A 15,700-nucleotide genomic window follows, 5' to 3' on the forward strand; every position below is an offset into this window, starting at 1 on the left:
AGGCAGTGTTTTAAAAATATTCATAAGAATAATAATGAATTTAAATTATAATAATGTACATTAATAGAATTTTTTTTAAATCCTCTATAGAATAATAGAAAAAATTATGATTGAGAAAAATTACACACTAGATTTTTAATAAATTGAAAAAAAGGAACGCAATTGAGAAAAAAGATTTGCTTAGAGCAGAGAGCTGAGATTAACCACTTTCCATAGTTTCTGACGGATTTACGATTTGGTAAGCAATTAAATATTCAGGATAAGCCTAAAAATATATACCATAGTTAAACAAAGGTAAATATAAGTAATCATTAATTATGTTAATATACCTGTTCGCCCCGATAAACAACATATTCAGAGTAATTTAATCCACCAACACTTGGTGTTCCCATAACAGAATGATGTCCGGGTGGTGCATGAGCTATTTTAATTGCGTTATATTGAACAAATGATTTTCCAAGAGTTACTCGACACATAAGTAAATGTCTAGAAAAAACAATAGATTATTTATTCATGAAAAATACATAAAGAATAAATACTGACCTCAAACATTGATAACACGAACGATCTTTATGTGATGGACAACCTGTTCCTCCACCAATTCCATACACATACTGATTGCTTTTGGATGAGTTTTCAGCAAAATAAATACCTAAATATTTGATGTTTAAATAAACCTTTTCAATTAGTATTTTTTCATTTAAAATTTACCAGCTCCAAACATGCCACCAATATAGGCATGCCTTTCATCAAATCCTTTTTGGACAATTGCATTAATGAAGGGTGATCCATGGAAAAGCATTCGTTCATTGGCCTGATTACCATTTTCTAATGATACTTCTCTTTTACGATGTATATAACGATCCCAAAGCTTGCGATTTTGAATTTTTTGTATCTAAAATGATGTGATTTTAAATAAATATCTATTGCTATATTCTAGATATTAATGCACTTACTCTGACAATATTGTATCTATTAAATATTCCACCAGACTGTCCATTATCACGATGTTCTCGTATAGTGCTTTGTAATTCTTGTTCAACTGTAATGAATTCTTTATCTTCTGGTAATAAATCAATCAAAAGTGTGCATGGCATTCCACCCGATAAACCAGAACAAACACCTCCTATAAATTAAATCAGTTTAGAAGTTTTAAAGATAAGTTTTTGATAATAACACTTAAATACTTAAATAAAAAATTAAATAAATTATAACACTATTTCTAATAAAATATAAGATGAGATTTTTTTAGTTTTTATAAATAACTGAATAATTATATAATAATTACCATGCTTAGATACTAATTTTTCCATCCCTTTAATTAATTTATGTCGATAACCATATGCTGTAATTCCTATTTGTTTTAAATCTTCATGTTCCATCTCTGCTAATATATCCAAAGTAATTTGTTCTCTTTCAAATATTTCATTTAAATGTTCCAATCCAAGACTATGAATAATTAAAATATATTATAGTAGATACTATATACACATAATTGCATTGAAATGTTACCTAGAGAGAAATCCTTGTACAGTTGATAATGTTATACAATTTGGATGAGGGTGAGCACTCTCATATCCATTAACTGATCCATCTCCTTGTGAACCTAACATGAAGGATCTACCAGTTCCACCAGGACTAGGCAATGCAACTGAAGCTCCTGATGGCATGACAACTGTAGCTGTTTCTTCTGGAGACAATTGTGGTGGTGTAGGAATATAAATTGATGCATTAAGATCTACTGAATTTGCACTGGGATGAGAAGCCATAGCATCTGTTAATAATGATCTCACATCTTCAGCTGTAGCTAATTCAAGAGGAGTTTGTCCTTCTTGGTTACGCAAAAAAGGGTCAGCGCCATGAGCCAACTTGAATAATATACATAATGTATGTTAAATTATATTAAAGATAAGTAATAATGTAAATATATACTGTAAGACATATTTGAATAAAACTTACAAGAAGTGCACTTAGTTGTGTTCGTCCTTTTTGAGCGGCTTCATGTAGTGGGGTAAAGCCCCAGTTATCAGTCGCATTTACAGTAGTATTATGTTTGATTAAAAGAGCAGCAAGATCTAAGTGCCCATACGAAGAAGCATTGTGTAGAGGAATTAAACCTCCTTTATCTTGGGCATTAACATCTGCCCCTTGTTCTAGGAGGAATTCAGCCACTTCTAAGTTATTATAACCAGCTTAACAATAAAAAAAAAAAAATATATATATAAATTATAATTAATTTGAGGTTAGTATTTCAACAAATGCAATGATATAATTTTACCAGCTAAATGCAATGGGGTAGAATTTCTTCCCTGAGTATCTCGACAGTTAATGTTTTCTGCAGTAAGAAGTCTTTGAACTCGTGCTAGTATGCCTTTTTTAGCAGCATCCAATAGTGCTGCATTACCTCTTAACAAATCAGCAACTTCATTATCATTATCCCTGACTAATCCTAAAGGAGTGTGTCCATCACGATTTTTTTTTGTATCATCAGCACCATGCTAAAATTATTTTAAGCAATTATAAAATAAAAATAATTCCAGGCTAAATTTTTTCAAATAATACTAAAAAAATGAAATAAAAAAAAAAAAAAAATAAAAAAAAGATACCTGTAATAATAATCGTACAATTTCATATTTTCCTTTAGCTGCAGCTTCATGAAGTGGAGTGAATTTCCATAAATCAGAAACATTTACATTGGCACCATGTTGAATTAACATTTCGGTAACTTCAAAATGGCCATAAGAACAGGCATTGTGTAGAGGTACAAGACCGCTAAAGTAAATATAATTGGATTATTATTGTATGTAAATTAAAATTCAAGTATACATACCCTTTATCTTTTGCATGAACATCAGCACCGTGAGAAAGGAGATACTGACAAACTGCTACACGGTTATATCCAGCAGCAAAGTGAAGTGGAGTGGAATGTCTATTATACAAAATATTAATTAATACATATTTTATTTTTTAAATTTTGTTAAATATCGAATTATTAATAATTCAATACATTTCATTTTTAATTGTAAGTACTGTATAATTACCGTCCATCTAAATCTCTACAGTTCACAATATGAGGATAAGCAGTTAACAGTCTCTGAACTTTTTCTAATTCACCAGCCTTAGAACCTTCTAATAGTTCAGATTCTAAATCTAAAACCACAGGAGGCTCTGTAACATGTAAAATATTATACTAATGAAATTAAAATTTATAGTTTACACAATGTAAATTACCTTGTAATATTTTTTTAATATTTTCAGTAGCCATATCAATTGCTTTAAATCCTTGTATTGATGTAATACTAGTATCAATATTATATGATAAAAGAATTTTACAGCCTTGTAAACAATCATTTCTTGCACATCGATGTAAAGCTGAGAATTATAATTGTTTAGGTATTAAATAATAAAAAAAATTAAAAAGTTAACTAATAAGTAATTAATAATTACCTGTTTGTCCAAGTCCATCAGTTGCATTAACTCGAGCACCAAGTCTAATAAATGTTTCCATCACATCAAAATGACCATAATCTGCAGCTATGTGTAAAGGGGTCAATAGCTCTTTATTAGATTCATTTATTTGTGCTCCCTTACGAGATAAAAGTTCAATAACTTGCTTGCGTTTTGAACCTAATGATGCAGCTACAATATGCTAAAAAATAAACAAATAAATATTATATATAATAAAACACAATTATCATAACTTACAAAAGCTGTATCTCCAGTTATGTGGTGTTTAAATTTAGCAATATCTGAACTTAAAAGTTTTTTAACTTTTGAGACATCAGCTAGGCGACATGCTTCCAATAAACAATAACCTTTAAATTCATCTACATAAAAATAATAATATTTATTTATAAATAAAAATGATATTTCAAAAAAAGTCATTGCTTTCCTTACATGATAATTTTTCTTGTAGTTCTCGTGTGGATGCTAAGTCAATAGCTGACTTAGAATGACAATTCAATAATGTTGGATCGGCGCCTTTGCTTAGTAATAAGGAACAAACTTCTACACGCGATTTAGATGCTGCTTCATGTAAAGGAGTAAATTGCCATAAGTCCATGGCATTAACAGAAGCACCGTGTTTTATAAGCATTTCTGTCACTTCTATGTGTCCATATGAACAAGCATTATGCAATGGAACAAGACCACTATAATTAAAAAATATGATATATATTTGTTTGATTAAAAAGTAAAATTAATGAATATAAATTTAAAATTAAATTCAATAATAAAAACTTTTCATGATTTTTTTTTACCCTTTATCTTTTGCATGAACATCAGAACCATGTCTAAGGAGTAATTGAACACACCGAATACGATTAAACCCCGCAGCTAAATGCAATGGTGTGGATTTACGTCCATCACTTGCATGGCAGTTAACATTAAGAGGTGTTAATAGTGATGATAATTTTGCATCATCACCAGATCGACTACATTCAAGAATCTATAAAAATTTTAGAATAAAATAATTGATTACCATAATGTACCTAATGTATCTAATTATTCTTATTTCATACTTCATCTTTTCGCCATTCTCCCACTAACACTTCATTGATACCAGGGACTCCACTAACATTAGCTAAATCAATTGGTGATTTATTTTCTGAATTTCGGATTGTTGGATCTGCTCCATGTTGTAATAAAGCTATAAAAGATATTTTTTTACTGGAATAATATAAAAAGATAATTTTTATAATATCCAATTTATTTTTACCTATACATATTTCAATTTTTCCTTTAGCAGCAGCTTCATGAAGAGGTGTATAATTCCAGTTGTCTCTAGTGTTAGGATCAGCTCCAGCTTCTAATAATAAACCCACCACGTCCTCATGCCCAAATGAACAGGCATTATGTAATGGATGAAGTCCACCGTCATCATGAGCTTGAATAGATGCTCCAGCAGCTAACAATAGTTCAACTATATCGCGCCGACCAAACCCTGCCAATGATAAAATTTTTATAAACTTTATTTAACTTTTATTGTTACACAACAACATATTATATTATATAATTACTTTCTATTTTTCGTGTTTGTTTTATTTGAATATAAAATTTTAGATACTTGTTTATTGTAGGTAGGTAATGATTAATAAGTTTGAATAAAAATTATAAAATAAGTATAAAAAGAAATTAATTTAAATTTTTTTTAAATTTTAATTTAATATATTTTAATAGGATTTAATAACATGATTATTGTTAAATCTATATAACTCCCTCTCTAAAAATGCTTTCCATCAGCTGTTCAGTATAGTCATTGTTTTTATTTGTAACAATAAAATATAGTATTTAACAATTGATTTTAAAACTTAATTTTTTGATTTATAATTTCAATTTTTTTTATAAAACCTATTTTTATTTAAGGTATTTAAGGTATAGGAATTATGAATTCTCAATAAATAATAACTGTTATTAAAACAAAAATCCTAATAATAAAAGTGCATAAAAATACATTAAAATAATATTATTTTGGATTTAAATTAAGCAAAGAAAAATGAAACAAAAATATTGTAATAAAATTTAACAGTTAATATCTAATAAACTTAATATCACAATAATTTTAGTATAGATAATGAATAATTCATAGATAAAAATTGAAAGAAAAATAATAAAATGATTTATCTACTTATCCATCAAAATAAAAATAAATTTGTATACCTATATCTAACACGTCATTAAACAATAGAATAATTGATTTACCTGCAGCAAAGTGTAAGGGAGTACTTTTCCTGCCGGTCGTATCCCTAGCGTTGACAGTTTCGGCATTAATTTGTCGTCTGACTTTGTTCAAGTCGCCCGATTTGCAAGCTTCAAACAATTCTCGCAGTGGGTCCTCTTGAAGCAGAGCATATATGTTGGGTTGTTCAGACTCAAGCCGTTTGGTACGCATCATGTTGAAAGGTGCTTTTCTTTGATTATTCAAAGAAGGAAATTTTTATCGTCAGGCACGAAAGAACTCTACTACATCGTAAACGGCAATAACATTATTCACTAGGTACGTGATCAATGTCAAGTTGAACGTCTATTTCGAGTTCGGCGACAGATGCAGAGGATCGGGTAAAACGTCTCTCGGTTAACGTATTGGCACGCAGCACGTCGGTGCGCGATTGGTAAGCTCAAGACCATATTTTTTCAAACGATGAAAGCGACGGCGACTTAAAGGACGACATTATAGGAAAATAATCGTTCGTTCGAACGATAGGAGTAGGTAAAAAAATTATTAGAATCTCTACACTCCGGGTATCCGCAGCGAGCACCGGGCAGTGCGCTACCTCGACTGTATCGTTTTGGCGGTGATGTGAGAGAACGATTTTCCTCCTTTCTTTTTCTTTATTTCAGAGGTATTAGGTACACACACACACACAAGCACCATTCAACAATTACTTACCGCCGCCGCGGTTGCAGCAGCTCTGTAGTCTACTCAAGCACTCTATTCTTTCTCTCCTCACCGTCATACGCCAAGCTGACATGATGATAGGGGGGTGACTGAGAGGAACGGGTTACGGCGGAGGCGAATAGTCGACTAGTGTCGTACTGTTATTCCCCGCCCCGCGCACTAAAAGACAAGCGCACTGCACAGGCGCACAGCAAGAGGTAGCAACAGTGGAGCAAGAATTGTAAATAGTATTAGTCGGTGGTTGTGCGCATGATACATTATTATGGTCGAACTCTATGGTTGGTGGACGGGTTGTCAAATGTCATGCGCAAAATAAGCTATATACTATATAGTGGTCTTGTGGGTGGGTGGTCACGTCTGGTCGAGCGATGCGCCGAAGCGGTAACACCAATAATATCACCGGTTGGCAACACTAGTCCATACCATATGTTATGTTTGTCACCCGAGATACAAACTTACAACTGTTTTCTGGTTACGGTACGTGTGATAGTAGACAGATTTTTTCAGATCAATTTTCTCATGTTTGAATTGAACAGCAGGCTCCCATCCACGGTCGACCTTTTCCTCTGGCGTTCTTATCACTTGCACTTGGTAGTGCCCGCAGCCGACCATTTTCACGGAAAACGATTAGTTTTCTGTTTGCCGTCATATTTCTCGAACTGGTCAAGTCTACGAAAAACTTTTGACACTCGCAATGGCCGCTTCCACCAGGATTTTCTCACGAATCGCAGGTAAAATTTGGGTCCAACGCAACTCTCAAATCTCGATTATGCATGACGCGTTTCATTCCGATATCTAGAGGAGTTCTATAACAACGATTTACACTGAAACTAACTTCCTGATCCATTTATTTGACCTATTGTACCTATTGTTACCTTACGGTACAATTTTCCTAGTTTAATACTCTAGTTATGTCCTATGTGAATAAAAAGAAGGTACTTATACATTTCATAAGACATTCCACTTAAATATTTCAAATTTTACTTTTGATAAATTATCAATTACCCAGCAATGATAAAATTAATGGTTTTAATAAAATAATTGACTGTGAAGGATAAATATTTCATTTTTTGTTGATAAACTGCACTTAGCTTTATTTCATTAAATAAAATTAGAATAGTAACATATTATATTATGTGTAATTTACTGATTATATTATACTTTGTCACAACATACAATTTTGTATTAGTACTAACGTTTTAAAATTATGATTTAATTAAAAAAAACATAATTTTTTAATACATATTATAGTATGCAATTTGATGGGCATACGATCATCATCAAATACAGTTGACCCACGCATCTATGCTGAAACAAGAAAAAATTTACTGCTCACAAAAGATACTAAAGTAATTTGTCAAGGAATGACTGGTAAACAAGGAACGTTTCATTCTACTCAGGCTATAGAGTATGGTACTCGTATGGTTGGTGGTGTATCTCCTGGTAAAGGTGGAAAAACTCATTTAGGTCTACCAATTTTCAACTCTGTCAAAGAAGTATGTGGTATAATAACATTTTTTCTGGCAATAAAAATCTATTTACTTTTAATTGGTTATTATAGGCAAGAGAAGAAACTGGAGCAGATGCTACAGTTATTTATGTGCCACCACCAGGTGCCGCAAAAGCAATCTCAGAAGCTATAGATGCTGAGGTTCCCTTAATTGTTTGTATTACTGAAGGAATTCCCCAGCAAGACATGGTACGAGTGAAACATAAATTAATCAGACAAAATAAATCTAGATTGCTTGGACCTAATTGTCCTGGAATCATTGCTCCAGAACAAGTATGTAAAATATTTTATCAGCATAGTAGTATTTATTTGTTATATTAAATAAATTATTTAAATTTATTAATTTTTTAGTGTAAAATTGGTATTATGCCTGGTCATATCCATTTAAAAGGATCTGTTGGTGTAGTTTCTCGGTCGGGTACACTTACTTATGAAGCTGTTCATCAAACATCTCAAGTTGGTCTTGGACAAACACTATGTGTTGGAATTGGTGGTGATCCATTCAATGGTACTGATTTTATAGATTGCTTAGAAGTATTTATAAAAGATCCAAATACACATGGTATTATTCTTATTGGTGAGATTGGAGGTCTACAAGAAGAAATGGCCGCTGAATATTTGATAGAACATAATTCTGTGAGTAATATATTTTAATAGTAGCATTAACAAAAAAAAAAAATATGTATATTATTTGTTTAGGGTCCTAATGCCAAACCAGTTGTATCGTTCATTGCTGGTCTAACAGCTCCACCAGGCCGCAGAATGGGTCATGCAGGAGCAATCATATCTGGTGGAAAAGGTGGAGCTCAAGATAAAATTAATGCACTAGAAAAGGTAATTAAGTATTAAATTATTGATTAGTTATCAATTTCTAACATTTATAAAAAAATTTTAGGCCGGTGTAGTCGTTACTAGGAGTCCAGCTGCCATGGGCATTGAATTATCTAAATTGATGAAATGAATTCAAAAATTGTTTGTTGGCTGTTAGTTTTAAATTGAAAACTATGGTGATTTAGACTTAACATATTTTACTTTTGCAATGGTTAGGTTAAAGTGGCTTTAATTAGCAAAAATGTATTTGTCATTTTTCCTATTAATTCGAAATTCCATTTTACCATTTAAATAGTATTTTCAGTGGTCTTTTACAAACTTTAAATATATTTCATTATAAATGCTTTTGACTGTATAATCTAAAGAATAAATTTATAATCTGCACTAAAAATAGGAGAACAACAGCACTATATGTTAGATTATTTTATTTTAAATAAATCAATTGAATTGTACAGTTGGAATTTGTGTTTTCATCATAGTATTATAACCCAATGTGTTGTAAGTTATATTGTATTGTTAACCATTTTTAAAATGTTAAAATATTTAATATAATTAAGTTGTATTATTTTATCAACTATATATTATGTATCTTTCAAAACTGTATATTAAAAATTAATTACAATATTGCTATTTTATTTTGTTTTGTCTATAAATTACTACTTAATATAATAAATGATTTTTTTTGTAGTTACAAATTATGTGAGTACAATTTTAACACGTCTCATTGTATTTGTATTTATACTTTTAAATAATTAATACCGAATGAACACAATTTTTTTTGTTGCCTTAAATAAATATTTACTATTCTTATTTAATATTTATAACATAATAAATTTTATTTAAATAATAAAATAAAATTATAATTTTATCTTATCAAGTTAAAAATATTTTTCTCTTATTATTCTGTATTATGATTTATAATAATGGCTATACAATTATAATTTAAAAACATTCTAAATATTTTAATTATAATAATTATTTATGGGTCAAAGAATCGTTATGAATGTTATCTTTGTGTAATGTGTTGTAGAAATACATTACCTTAAGCTCTGTTGATAGTACAACAATAATAATTAGTTCATTGTAAATAAAAATTAATTATAAATACAGAGTTGCATAACTGGGTTAATACCAGACCTTGGGTTGAACGAAGTTCAAAATATATGAATGTAACATAATTTCAGGTATAGTATAAATTTGTGCATTGGTTGGAAAAAATCCAACAGAAAAAATTTCTCATTTATTTAACTTAATTTGTATTTTGCTTAATAATTTTAAATTTTAAAATATTTGAATTAAAATAAAAAAATATAATAGTTTAATAATATATTATAAAATGTTAAATGAAAAACGTTATAATACTTTAGTCCACTAAGCTGGTAAGCCTGGGTTTTATTTTTCTAGATTCATGCACATAAGACAAATAAAATAATAGAATAGATATTTCTTGAAAAATGTATAAGTGTTTTTATTTTAAAAGACCATTTTCAAATAAATGTTAACTTAGATTTGATTATCATTATTATAGCTTGGTTCATTGAAGTAATTATTTGTGATTCTGGATGTCCCCAGATGGTTTCTGGTGTTTCCATCTCGGACCATGATTGAAATATATTTTAAATCTTAAAAAAGATACAAGATATAGTACGTTCAAAAAATTGTGAAATATATCAAATAGCATTTTCGTATAGGTAGTGATTGTTATTGATACGTTATTTTGTAGTAACACAAATTATCAATTGAATATATAGTTAGTAAAAACTGTAACAAAAATATTAATTCTAGACTTTAATATTTATATAATTATGGAGTATTATAATTAATTCAAGTTTACTTGAATGAATAAATAGTCTAAGTAAAAAAAAATTATACATGATTTGTTAAGATGTAACAATAATATTTAAGTTTTACATTATTAATCATCTGTGTATTCAAAAGGTTCAGGTGCTTCGGGTTCCTTATCATCTTCTGGTTTAGGTCCAAAAGCAGCGACTGGTTCAACCAACTGTTCATCTTCAACACCATTTTTAGTAAAACGTGTCATGATGATACCACCAATGGAAACATCTTTTAAAGGTTGATATGCTGAATTTTCTACTAATTGTAAGTGTTTTAGTTGTTGTTTCATTATTCTAGCCGGATTATTCAGTATCTCAAAGTTGGGTTCAGGTTTTTGTTCTTCTTTTTTATCATCCTTCTTCTTACTGGTTGATGCTTCTTTTTCATCAATTTCCATTTTTTCACTAGTAGATGGTTCAGCAGCTTTCGTACTTCCACTTCCACCTTCACGACGTTTAGCTCTAGCTGCAATACTTAAAACAGCAGTAGTGACCTTTTCTCTTTCTTCTCGTTTCTTTTCTTCCATTGGTGCAGGATATGCAAACAATGATGGTTTAGCATTACTTTTCAATTCAAGAAGAGGCATTTTAAGATGTGCATTTAATGCAATGATACATGTAGGGGTAAAAGCTAATGCTAAACAATGAGCTAGTGGAAACCAATACCAATATTGAGTGAATAATAAAAGGCCAACAACTGCCAACATATTAGTATGGCCAGTTCTAGATTCTAATGAAATCGAAACATTACGTCCGCCACCGTCAATGATACCTTGAGCAAGAATAGCTCCAAACTTAGCCATAACATCTTCATGTTTATCGGTAATCACTTTGGCATACAGTGTTCGGAATTCTTTAACTTTAGGACAAGTACTTTCTGTTTGTTGAATAAGAATCATAGCAGATGCGATTAAAGCTCCTTGGCGTACATAATTAACTGGGTCGTTGGTCATTGGTTCTAATAAATTAATAGCTTCTTTGAGTCCAGTTCCAGCACAAGCAATACCTAAAGCCATAGCTGCACCATATCTAACATGTGGGTTATAACTTTCTGCAAGTAAACTAACAACTTGAGGACATTGTTCTGGCGTTCTGAATAACAAAAATCCTAAGCCTGTGACAGCTGCACGACGTACATCATCATTGACATCAGACACTGCGACATGCAGTAGTTTTCGAATAGCCATATTACTACCAGTTCCACAATATGCCATTGATATTGTATACATGGCAGACCGACGTAATATTGGATCTTTATCTTGTAATAATGAGGTAATTAAAGGATCAGCTTCTTCTAGTCGACCATACATGACAAATGATATTCCAACAGCTAAGCCTCTTAAAATTTTTTCATGCTGTGTTACTTGAGCATACGCTACCATGTCTTGAAGAGCTTCACCATTTTTTGATCCCAACATAACCAAACCCATAGCTAATCCAGCAGCTTCACCAGTTACAGCATCATCTTGGTACATATTGAATTTCAACTGTTCATAAATATCTTCACGACTAGTACCCATTGCTGAAAGACCAATTCCTAAGCATCCTCCATGTTTCACAATCTAAAATTAGAAATATTTTGATTATGTTTTATTTTTAATATATTTGATAATATTCATTATTTACTTCATTATGTGCATCTTTAAGTTGTCCAAGAAGATAGTCATTAATAGCAGCACCATGGTTAGCATGAATTAAACCTAAGGCATAGAGACCACCACCTTCACTATACCCAGAACTTCCTGATGAATTATTTTCTCTAGGGGGTAAATAACTGCGCATAAGTTCAAGTGCATCTGTTTCATGACCTCTATGAATAACTCCAAGAGAAGCAGTAGCTGATAACTTAGCCCAATTTGTTGCCCTGGCTAACCATTCCAGATTATCTCTAAAACAATGAATTATTTAAAATAACAATTAATAACAGTATAAGAATTAAAAAAAAAAGCAATGTATTAAATGAATTTTACCTGCAAAACCAAATATCTATAATTTTTAAGAACTATTTCATTAAAAACAATTTTGTTGATTTGCAAACAAGTGTTCTCAGGTTTTTATATTTTTTATTTTTGAAAAGAAATATACAACTGTACAAATATGCATTACAAGTAAGAGTAATAATATTGATAAAAATAAGAAAGACAAACAATAGTATGAAAAACATGATATAAGGGGCATCACCTAGTGGAGCTATCTGTTTTGATAAACAGGGTAGAAGAATTTAGGAAAATTAGAGGTCTCTACATCTTTTTTTTTAAGTCTTCTTGATGGGTTGTCAGGGATAGATTTGAAGAAATGTGTTTTATGTTGGGGTTTTACAAAGGAAGTCAAAACTTGTTATTAACATAATAATTAACTTGGTTTATCTTTGAATTTCGCTCAATAACTAATCAATAAAAATAACTTGCCAAATGATTGAATTGATAAGATTAGAAAATATAGTATAAATTAATTTACCTTAAAAACTGATCACTAGTAGTACCGCTATGCATGAATCCATTGGCAATTACTGTAGCTGTATGACAGACACTTGCACGAATTGCTTCTTTAGTATTTTTTAAAATCAACATATCTGTATGATTACTCCTAATTAAGAACTGTAGATGTAGTTCAATACTAACTTCTCCGCTTAATACTTTAGTTAACTTTTGGATTACTTCTTGTCGATACTTATCATCAGGTCCAAGAGAATCAAAAGAACGTTCTTCGACAACAGGTTGAGCTGTGCTAGCATCAGTTGAAGCAACAGCTATGGGTGGGGTAACAGTTTCTTTTTCTGTGCTACTCTGAGCTGCAGGAATTGCTTTAATTACATGCGTTGCCGAAGGGATGGGTGCTGTTTGGCGTAAGGACTCAAGAACACTGGATAGAAATTGTTGGGTAGCTGATTCATATAAATCAAATGCTATTTGATATGCCATTAAGCAGTTTTTCTCATCATTATTTTGTATCAGACCTTCAAGAAGTTGAGCTACAGATTTGGGATCATCCAAAAAGATGAAACATTGGCTCATGTTTACATAGTCTGGTATTTCAAGGTTTCGGTACAATCCAATGAGACAACGTAATACAGTACTGCGGAAACTCCGATTTTCAATAGTACTCATAGCCACTTGGAAAGCATAAGATAACATTTCATTAACATTGTCTGATGATTCTATGGATTTGGCAAATATATCCATGCGTCTTGTTTCTAAAGCCAAACCTAATGCTTGTTTGTATTGCTTGTCGTCTAGACATCTTTGAAACATGCGATTGACAATTGCTTCCAAACGTACATCCATTACAGGTGGGGAGGTTGGATTTTCTGCAGCCTCGACGCTCAGTTTTGTGTAGTGGTCGATACATTTTGCAATGATAGTTTCCACGTATTCGTTGCGCGCGTTCACGTCAAACAAGTCGCTGGCACCCAACGCATATTGTAAGGAATCCGCGAAAGAACCGAGATGATAATATACCTTGCTAGCAACTAGAGCAGCCAAACTTTGTTGGGCAAAAGTCTTATCTTCATGGAGGAACTCAATTTTTTGGATTGCCTCTGATATTTCGGGCCAAAATTCGTCGACAATAGCATCTAGTTTCCGAAGTGCGAAGATCTTTAATTCGGACGCCGGCTCGTCCAGCAACGATATTACGCCTGCTGCCGACGTTATATTCATTTTGCTATAGACTTTTATTAATTAAAAATGAATGATTCCAAATGAATTTCACTAAACTTTGATACAAAAGCATAAAGCACTTCACTGTTTCTGTTAAAATAATGACAAGCGAATATCTAAATATCCGTCCATAACAATAAAATACAAGTCATGTTTTCCGAAATGCAAAGAGCTCATAAGTTTCAAAACTCCTTGATTTTTATTATCTCATCGCCAACTTCATTATCATCACAATAAATAACTGTGTTAAAAATACTGAAGAGTAACGAACTTGATTTGTTGTGAACTGATAATTACAAATTTAGATTACAAACATAAAAAATTACAATTTACAGTACAAAATTGTAGTGTTGCATGTGCCGTTCTCTGTTGTGTTTATGTTCGTTTTCTATAATCTGTCGGCTTTAGAACGTTAATACTTACCTATTACTTATTAATTATTATATAATTCTACCGAGATTTGATTAATGATTTAGAGAAAAAATTCCACCTATTTACATTAGCCTCTTATATCACGGCTAAATAGATTTATTTATTATATAGCAGCATACATATTATTATTAATACTGTTAAGAGTGACAGTGTGTTGTGTGTACACAGATTTTTTTTGTTACCAAATACAAACGGGATTATTTGTTTTTGATTTTTTTTCTGTATCTGGATCTTTAATTATTTTCGTTAACGATATAATAAAACAGAACTACATAGCAACGAATACATTTTTAACAACGACATGAATAAGAGAAGGTATCCATATGATATTGATATGTGTCCTCAGTTAAAAATACACATAGGAGAGAAACAAGTTGCCAATGGAGTTTTGGGACCATCCAAAATGTCTGAAATTTATGGTAAGAACACATTTTAAATAAAAATGGTTTATTTCTGTATTACTTGTTAAATTGTTACATGATATTAAAAGGAAAACACACTTTTAACTATTATCAACTGATTTATTTTATTATTATAGAAAAGACTAAGCAGATTTTGTTTCAAAGAGCAAAAGCATCTTTTGAAGCAATAGAACACGTAGTTGTTGATAAAATTCCACGTGACGATAAACCATCCAAACAAATGCAGTTAACATTTGATGGAAAATTATGCAAGCCTAATGTTTTAATTGAAGTACTTACATAAAAAAATATTTGTATTAAAATTAGTAGTTTTTAATTATTTCATATTATTATTTTTAGAATTCGAATAGGTATAATTACAATCAAGAAAAATGTAATTTTTGTTCACAAACAGAAAAATTAGATTTTTGTGGGGTATGTAGAGAGATATTTTGCAATATGTGTTCATTTTCTTTGTAAGTATTTTAATTTTTTTAATTTTTTCATATAGTCTAAACTTAATAATTTATTATTTTTACCTAGGTTTGGCGATGAAGTGAATAAAATTTGTTTAACATGTTATAAATAAAAACTTTATTTTAAAAAAAAAAAAATGTGATAAATGTTTATTG

The 15,700-nt window shown here is 30.7% G+C and overlaps 4 protein-coding genes across 5 annotated transcripts; 2 read left to right on the plus strand and 2 right to left on the minus strand.

Annotated features, from left to right (window-relative positions):
- Positions 1–77: 77 nt before the first annotated feature.
- On the minus strand, positions 78–6,527 carry LOC112599201 (tankyrase). 2 transcript variants are annotated; one of them, XM_025346016.1, is made up of 20 exons: positions 5,701–6,527; positions 4,718–4,942; positions 4,521–4,648; positions 4,260–4,447; positions 3,898–4,151; positions 3,706–3,827; positions 3,448–3,649; positions 3,232–3,372; positions 3,042–3,168; positions 2,831–2,929; positions 2,625–2,772; positions 2,279–2,498; positions 1,960–2,192; positions 1,513–1,868; positions 1,289–1,449; positions 957–1,126; positions 712–895; positions 544–652; positions 330–486; positions 78–265 (listed from the first exon to the last, which is right to left on the minus strand). In XM_025346016.1, exons 1-20 carry the CDS (start codon positions 5,891–5,893, stop codon positions 200–202), a joined length of 3,483 nt encoding a protein of 1,160 aa, XP_025201801.1. In that variant the 5' UTR covers positions 5,894–6,527; the 3' UTR covers positions 78–199. The 2 variants fall into 2 exon arrangements, with proteins under 2 accessions (XP_025201801.1, XP_025201800.1); XM_025346015.1 differs by having other exon boundaries at positions 2,607–2,772; positions 5,701–6,526.
- A 387-nt stretch (positions 6,528–6,914) lies between these two features.
- LOC112599202 (succinate--CoA ligase [ADP/GDP-forming] subunit alpha, mitochondrial) lies at positions 6,915–9,175 on the plus strand. The gene is made up of 6 exons (XM_025346017.1): positions 6,915–7,128; positions 7,649–7,893; positions 7,959–8,180; positions 8,259–8,543; positions 8,607–8,741; positions 8,803–9,175. The coding sequence occupies exons 1-6, from the start codon at positions 7,092–7,094 to the stop codon at positions 8,866–8,868; spliced, it is 990 nt and encodes a 329-aa protein (XP_025201802.1). The 5' UTR covers positions 6,915–7,091; the 3' UTR covers positions 8,869–9,175.
- Positions 9,176–10,581: 1,406 nt separating this feature from the next.
- LOC112598721 (26S proteasome non-ATPase regulatory subunit 1-like) lies at positions 10,582–14,324 on the minus strand. Its single transcript, XM_025345289.1, has 3 exons — positions 13,034–14,324; positions 12,203–12,464; positions 10,582–12,138 (listed from the first exon to the last, which is right to left on the minus strand). The coding sequence occupies exons 1-3, from the start codon at positions 14,233–14,235 to the stop codon at positions 10,654–10,656; spliced, it is 2,949 nt and encodes a 982-aa protein (XP_025201074.1). The 5' UTR covers positions 14,236–14,324; the 3' UTR covers positions 10,582–10,653.
- A 132-nt stretch (positions 14,325–14,456) lies between these two features.
- LOC112598722 (apoptosis regulatory protein Siva-like) lies at positions 14,457–15,657 on the plus strand. Its single transcript, XM_025345290.1, has 4 exons — positions 14,457–15,086; positions 15,206–15,360; positions 15,429–15,544; positions 15,612–15,657. The coding sequence occupies exons 1-4, from the start codon at positions 14,969–14,971 to the stop codon at positions 15,655–15,657; spliced, it is 435 nt and encodes a 144-aa protein (XP_025201075.1). The 5' UTR covers positions 14,457–14,968.
- Positions 15,658–15,700: the final 43 nt, after the last annotated feature.

Source organism: Melanaphis sacchari, unplaced genomic scaffold, assembly GCF_002803265.2.
Source record: "Melanaphis sacchari strain LSU unplaced genomic scaffold, SCAv2.0 Contig4_pilon_pilon, whole genome shotgun sequence".
In the NCBI taxonomy this organism is placed as follows: Eukaryota; Metazoa; Arthropoda; class Insecta; order Hemiptera; family Aphididae; genus Melanaphis; species Melanaphis sacchari.

Excerpts from the sequence above, each read along its gene's own strand:
- LOC112599201 (XM_025346015.1), bottom strand. The coding sequence starts at position 5,893 with ATGATGCGTACCAAACGGCTTGAGTCTGAACAACCCAACATATATGCT. Across the intron at positions 1,869-1,959 it reads CACAACTAAGTGCACTTCTT|TTGGCTCATGGCGCTGACCC; the intron begins GTAAGTTTTATT and ends ATATTATTCAAG. Across the intron at positions 266-329 it reads TTGTTTATCGGGGCGAACAG|GCTTATCCTGAATATTTAAT; the intron begins GTATATTAACAT and ends ATATATTTTTAG.
- LOC112599202 (XM_025346017.1), top strand. The coding sequence starts at position 7,092 with ATGGCCGCTTCCACCAGGATTTTCTCACGAATCGCAG. Across the intron at positions 7,129-7,648 it reads GATTTTCTCACGAATCGCAG|TATGCAATTTGATGGGCATA; the intron begins GTAAAATTTGGG and ends TACATATTATAG. Across the intron at positions 7,894-7,958 it reads TTTTCAACTCTGTCAAAGAA|GCAAGAGAAGAAACTGGAGC; the intron begins GTATGTGGTATA and ends TGGTTATTATAG.
- LOC112598721 (XM_025345289.1), bottom strand. The coding sequence starts at position 14,235 with ATGAATATAACGTCGGCAGCAGGCGTAATATCGTTGCTGGACGAGCCG. Across the intron at positions 12,465-13,033 it reads ACTAGTGATCAGTTTTTAAG|AGATAATCTGGAATGGTTAG; the intron begins GTAAATTAATTT and ends TCATTGTTTTAG. Across the intron at positions 12,139-12,202 it reads TTAAAGATGCACATAATGAA|ATTGTGAAACATGGAGGATG; the intron begins GTAAATAATGAA and ends TTCTAATTTTAG.
- LOC112598722 (XM_025345290.1), top strand. The coding sequence starts at position 14,969 with ATGAATAAGAGAAGGTATCCATATGATATTGATATGTGTCCTCAGTTA. Across the intron at positions 15,361-15,428 it reads AGCCTAATGTTTTAATTGAA|AATTCGAATAGGTATAATTA; the intron begins GTACTTACATAA and ends TATTATTTTTAG. Across the intron at positions 15,545-15,611 it reads AATATGTGTTCATTTTCTTT|GTTTGGCGATGAAGTGAATA; the intron begins GTAAGTATTTTA and ends ATTTTTACCTAG.